General features: G+C 39.2%; 1 protein-coding gene across 1 annotated transcript in view; it reads left to right on the forward strand.

Annotated features, from left to right (window-relative positions):
- Positions 1-1,329, forward strand: part of POU6F2 (POU class 6 homeobox 2) — a gene marked incomplete at its 5' end in the record, with an annotated part of 57,562 nt that overhangs the window by 2,102 nt on the left and 54,131 nt on the right. Inside the window, one exon of the mRNA XM_010135481.1 lies at positions 1-112. Within this exon, the coding sequence (XP_010133783.1) occupies positions 1-112 (112 nt within the window). The remainder of the gene's footprint in view (positions 113-1,329) is intronic.

Genomic DNA, 1,329 nt, shown 5'->3' on the forward strand with positions numbered 1-1,329 from the left:
GGCTGCTGCAGCAGCCGCCATGGGCTCCATAGCAAGCTCCCAGGCCTTTGGCAATGCCCTCTCCAGTCTCCAGGGGGTCACAGGTCAACTCGTCACTAATGCACAAGGACAGGTGAGTAGAAGATGGAGCAAGCAGTGAATTCTGATGGCAGGCTGATCTTGGGACAAAAATGAGTTCCGCTTGTATGACAGCAATTTAGAAGTGCACATGCTGAAGATAAATAAATATTGATTTGCCAGACAAGGTAAGAAATGGAAAGTCTGAGAACTGGGAGGAAGTTAGAGGCTGTTAGAAAGGGTTTTCCAGCCAGAAAAGGCTTAGGGTTTGTTTTGTTTTAATTCAACCTTTTGAAAAGATCACAACGGTACCATAATACAGTATTTTAGAAGTTCAGCAACCCTGTGATTCTTACTAGCTGTCTTCTTCCACTTATATGTGCCTAATGACTGACAACTATATTAAAGTGCTACTGTACTATTAAGCCTACATTTTTTTCAAATTGTAGTATTTCTGTGTTACTTCATTTCTCAAAAGGCACTACATGTTTAAGGAACACAAATAGTAATGAAGTATCTGGAATGGTTTTAACTGGGTGGCTTATTCATTTGCTGACGAACTAAGTTAAGCAATTTGCAATGAACCTGACAGGCTGTGATGCAAAATTGGGAGAAATTTGCTTTAAAGAAAATTTTCAAAACAGGAACTTCAACAGTGTTTATGGTGTGTCTACAAGAGAGATTGTGAATTATCTGCATTTCGGAGCTGTTTGTTGCAAAGTTTTTCAGTTTTAATATGATGCAGAAAGTTACGCACCTGAATTCCTACATATATAAATAATTTTTTTTTGATGCAGCATGCTTAAGTAGTCTTCAGATTGTGGCCATTGTCATTCTTTTTTGCATTTGCTGGGACTAAAATTAACGCAAGTACTTGTTTTATATAAAGTCTCTGCCACAAATCTGTCAATGTAACCTATGACCAGACCCGGTACCCGAATAATTTGAATGCTGTTATTCTAGATGCTACAAATTGGGCATACAGCGAGATCCACAGTGCTCACGTGGGTGTCAGGCCCTGGTAAACATTTACTGAAGTGATGCAGCTTGGATGATATGTGAATCTAATGTTTAGTTTTGACTCTTACTTTCTCTATGGGGAAAAAAAAACAAGGTGAAGAGCAGGGTTTTTCCTGGTAAATTTTCTAGCACCATGTTATTTAATTGGAGTAAGAATGACATTTTTTATTTTGACCCATTAAAAAATATACGGCAACACTTTATAGGAGTGCCCGCCCCCCCCCCCACCCCCCCCCCTTTTTTTTCAAACAA

This window comes from Buceros rhinoceros, unplaced genomic scaffold (genome assembly GCF_000710305.1).
Source record: "Buceros rhinoceros silvestris isolate BGI_N320 unplaced genomic scaffold, ASM71030v1 scaffold12604, whole genome shotgun sequence".
NCBI lineage: Eukaryota > Metazoa > Chordata > Aves > Bucerotiformes > Bucerotidae > Buceros > Buceros rhinoceros.